Raw genomic sequence first — 2,906 nt, 5'->3', positions numbered from 1 at the left:
GTGAAACGAGCACGACCCAATCATTAAGCAGTGCTTAACCTAAACACAAGGTATTTTACCAACTAGATTAAATAAGTACCACGACCTAATATTAAACAACCTAAGAAGCTAAAATATTAACCCAAACACAGTCCGTTTTACCAAAAGAGGTTAAATAAGTTAACTCAGCCAGACCCAAAACTAAACCAGTTAACTTATGATTAGTCAATTTGTCTGACTACTTATTTATTACTATGATATTCCTTTTTGGCTTTTTCTTGCTTTCCCCAAGCGTGCACGAAATACCCACTTTTTTTATAAACTTTTACTCAACAACCTTAGTTACTTGTAATAGTGACAGATGACTTCCCAGTCAAATATTATATAAACTTATATTTACACATATAACATAAGTCACTAGATTGCTACAAATTAAAATACTCACTTTCATTCAACTTAGTGTCAAAAACTTAAAACAAAACATATGTAACCCAAAACCAAAAACAAAACCATAGTTTCCATACAATTTTTATCTAAGAATCCACACCCGGAACGTTGTTATCGCCGTTGGAATCCGTTAGAATCGTTAACCGTCTAGCCATTTTCGTGAACTCGCTGCATAAAAACGAACCAAATTAGGTTGCAACGAAAACAATATTCGAATTTACAAACAGAAATGCGAATTTAGGTCTTACCCAAACGGTTCGTCCCCAATCTGCTTTCGGGTTCCCGTTACATCCCAATATTGAACACGGTTCAGCATTATCGTGCTTTCGGTTTTGAACATGTTAGCTAGTTTCTTGCATAGTTCTTCGTAGGAATCGAGTAAAGAGAGATCGAGTGTTCGACCTACGTCTTCTGATTCCATGAAAACCTTACAATGGCCCGTCTCTAGGTTCAAGTCCTTTTCTCGGCCCGACCCAGACCCAGAGGCATTTGCGGTTTGAGATATTTGTTGCTCAGTAAGAATTGGCTGACCAAAGAGTAAAAACCGGGATTTAGGGGTTTCGGGCTCTTTCGATGGCGTTGTTGAGTTCCCGATGGTTAAGAAACACGAAACGGGCTCGCTCTGGGCCGGTTTGTTGACCGACGGGTTGGAATGGGACGGGTAAAAACCTGAATTGAGTTGGATATCTGAAAGAGATAAACCATAACGGGTGTGCCTGGCTCCCTGCATGCTCGCAGGATGATGAACGTTTAAATTCTCGGGGAGTTGGTACCCGAACGGTCCGGTGGTGGGCCCGCCAAAGAGATGCGAGTGGGGACCGCACAATGCGGGTATCGGGATCGGGATTTGGGATTCCATAGGGTAATCCGGGTGCTGGGACGGTCTACATTTCTTTCGGGGCGGTGAGAAAGGCGACACATGAATCGCGGGCATTGTCGATACTAATTCCACGAGCCACGGGTTGACCCGTTTCACGTTTTGAAGCAAATCGGGCTCATCCCACATTACCTAAATAACCGAAAAAATGTTAATATGCAGTTATGCACATAGTTATGTTAACGGAAAAGTATTCGGGTTCAAGTAGTACCTGTAAAAGCCTCCAGGGCGAATCGGGCCAACGAATCGGGTCGGCCACTTGAACCGAAGAAATAGTCCCCATGAACCAACTGATCCGCGAAGAATCCTCGGTTTCAAACGGCATCTTAAACCTCATCCCAGGCAACCACCGAATCTGCATTGCGTTCTTCACAAGCGACGCCTTCACACAAAACTCGGGCGTGCTAGCCCGTGGGTAAAACACGACTTCAAACGGGTGTCCACTCGTCGCCTGTTTAACCGCTTGCATCACCGAATCAGGTTCCACTTTCCCCTTTTCCACCAAATGCCCACCCGCATTCCCATTACTATTATTTCTCACAAACGGGGAATACCCGCCATACGGGCCGACATAGTTCCTCCCACCCGGGTTCCACCCGGACGACGTGTCTGGCCCGCCACCAATTCCCCGTTTGGCGCGTCGGATCCCGACACACAAATCCCCATTCTCCGCTCTTAAAAACACAATCGAGTCGCCCGCGACAAGCTTCTTATGATTCACAAACGAACTCCACCCGGTCGTAAGCAAATGCCGCCGCGGAGTCCCGCGGTATATGTGGCGAAACTTCCACGTGTCGCCGTGCACGTCTTTCGCCAAAATCGTCTGAACCGGCGGGTCGGCCGAGTAATCAAGCCGCGGAAATATCGTCTCCGCGCAATACCGCGGAACCGAAAACCCGCCACCGTTATTCGCATCCGATTGCGTCAACGTCTTCGCAAACGACGTCGGTTTAACCGAAACCGACCCATCCGAATCCAAACCCGTATCCTCGTCTTCTAACGAACTAAACTCGCCCGAACCACTAACCGATACCAACCGAATTTTCGCGTACACCTCATCGCTATCCGCATCCGCCAGGAACTTAACTCCCACAACCCGACACGGGACCCACGCGGGAACCCTTCCACCCACCCCATCCCGAAAGTCAACATTATTATTCCCCGCATGCTCTGCATGACCTTGCGGGAAATAATAAACATACGAGTTAACCGGCAGCATTTGAATCATGCTGCCGGCACACGCATGCCATAACTGCGAGTCTAAACATCTTTCCGTTACACTCACTTTCTCTTTAGACTCCATAAAAGTAATCATACTTTTGCTTCCCAAAAATAATAATCTATAGATAACAAAAAAAACAAACAACATATTATTATTCAATATTCATAACCCCCAAAACAATTTATTAAAGCTGATATTATATCCAATATCACTTATACCTTTTTAAAATAATAACTAAATAAATCCAAAGAATTCTGGATACACTCTAAAAATTGCATGAGCATATATATATGTATGTATCTATAAATAAATATATATATATATATATATATATATATAAAGTAATGAATCACTAGTGGTAGTAATACATAGTGTAATATA

General features: G+C 44.2%; 1 protein-coding gene across 1 annotated transcript; it reads right to left on the bottom strand.

The window, feature by feature from the left end:
* Positions 1–338: 338 nt before the first annotated feature.
* Positions 339–2,618, bottom strand: LOC143626790 (auxin response factor 18-like). Its single transcript, XM_077096759.1, has 3 exons — positions 1,515–2,618; positions 675–1,435; positions 339–594 (listed from the first exon to the last, which is right to left on the bottom strand). The coding sequence occupies exons 1-3, from the start codon at positions 2,616–2,618 to the stop codon at positions 513–515; spliced, it is 1,947 nt and encodes a 648-aa protein (XP_076952874.1). The 3' UTR covers positions 339–512.
* Positions 2,619–2,906: the final 288 nt, after the last annotated feature.

The sequence above is a fragment of the Bidens hawaiensis genome, unplaced genomic scaffold (genome assembly GCF_021521415.1).
Source record: "Bidens hawaiensis isolate Kalapana, Puna unplaced genomic scaffold, B.hawaiensis_p1.1 tig00004525_1, whole genome shotgun sequence".
Lineage (NCBI taxonomy): Eukaryota > Viridiplantae > Streptophyta > Magnoliopsida > Asterales > Asteraceae > Bidens > Bidens hawaiensis.
The sequence above is the reverse complement of the archived record's forward strand: the minus strand, read 5'-3'. Positions and strand labels throughout refer to the sequence as shown.

Excerpts from the sequence above, each read along its gene's own strand:
- LOC143626790 (XM_077096759.1), bottom strand. The coding sequence starts at position 2,618 with ATGATTACTTTTATGGAGTCTAAAGAGAAAGTGAGTGTAACGGAAAGA. Across the intron at positions 1,436-1,514 it reads CGCCCTGGAGGCTTTTACAG|GTAATGTGGGATGAGCCCGA; the intron begins GTACTACTTGAA and ends TCGGTTATTTAG. Across the intron at positions 595-674 it reads ATTGGGGACGAACCGTTTGG|CGAGTTCACGAAAATGGCTA; the intron begins GTAAGACCTAAA and ends GTTTTTATGCAG.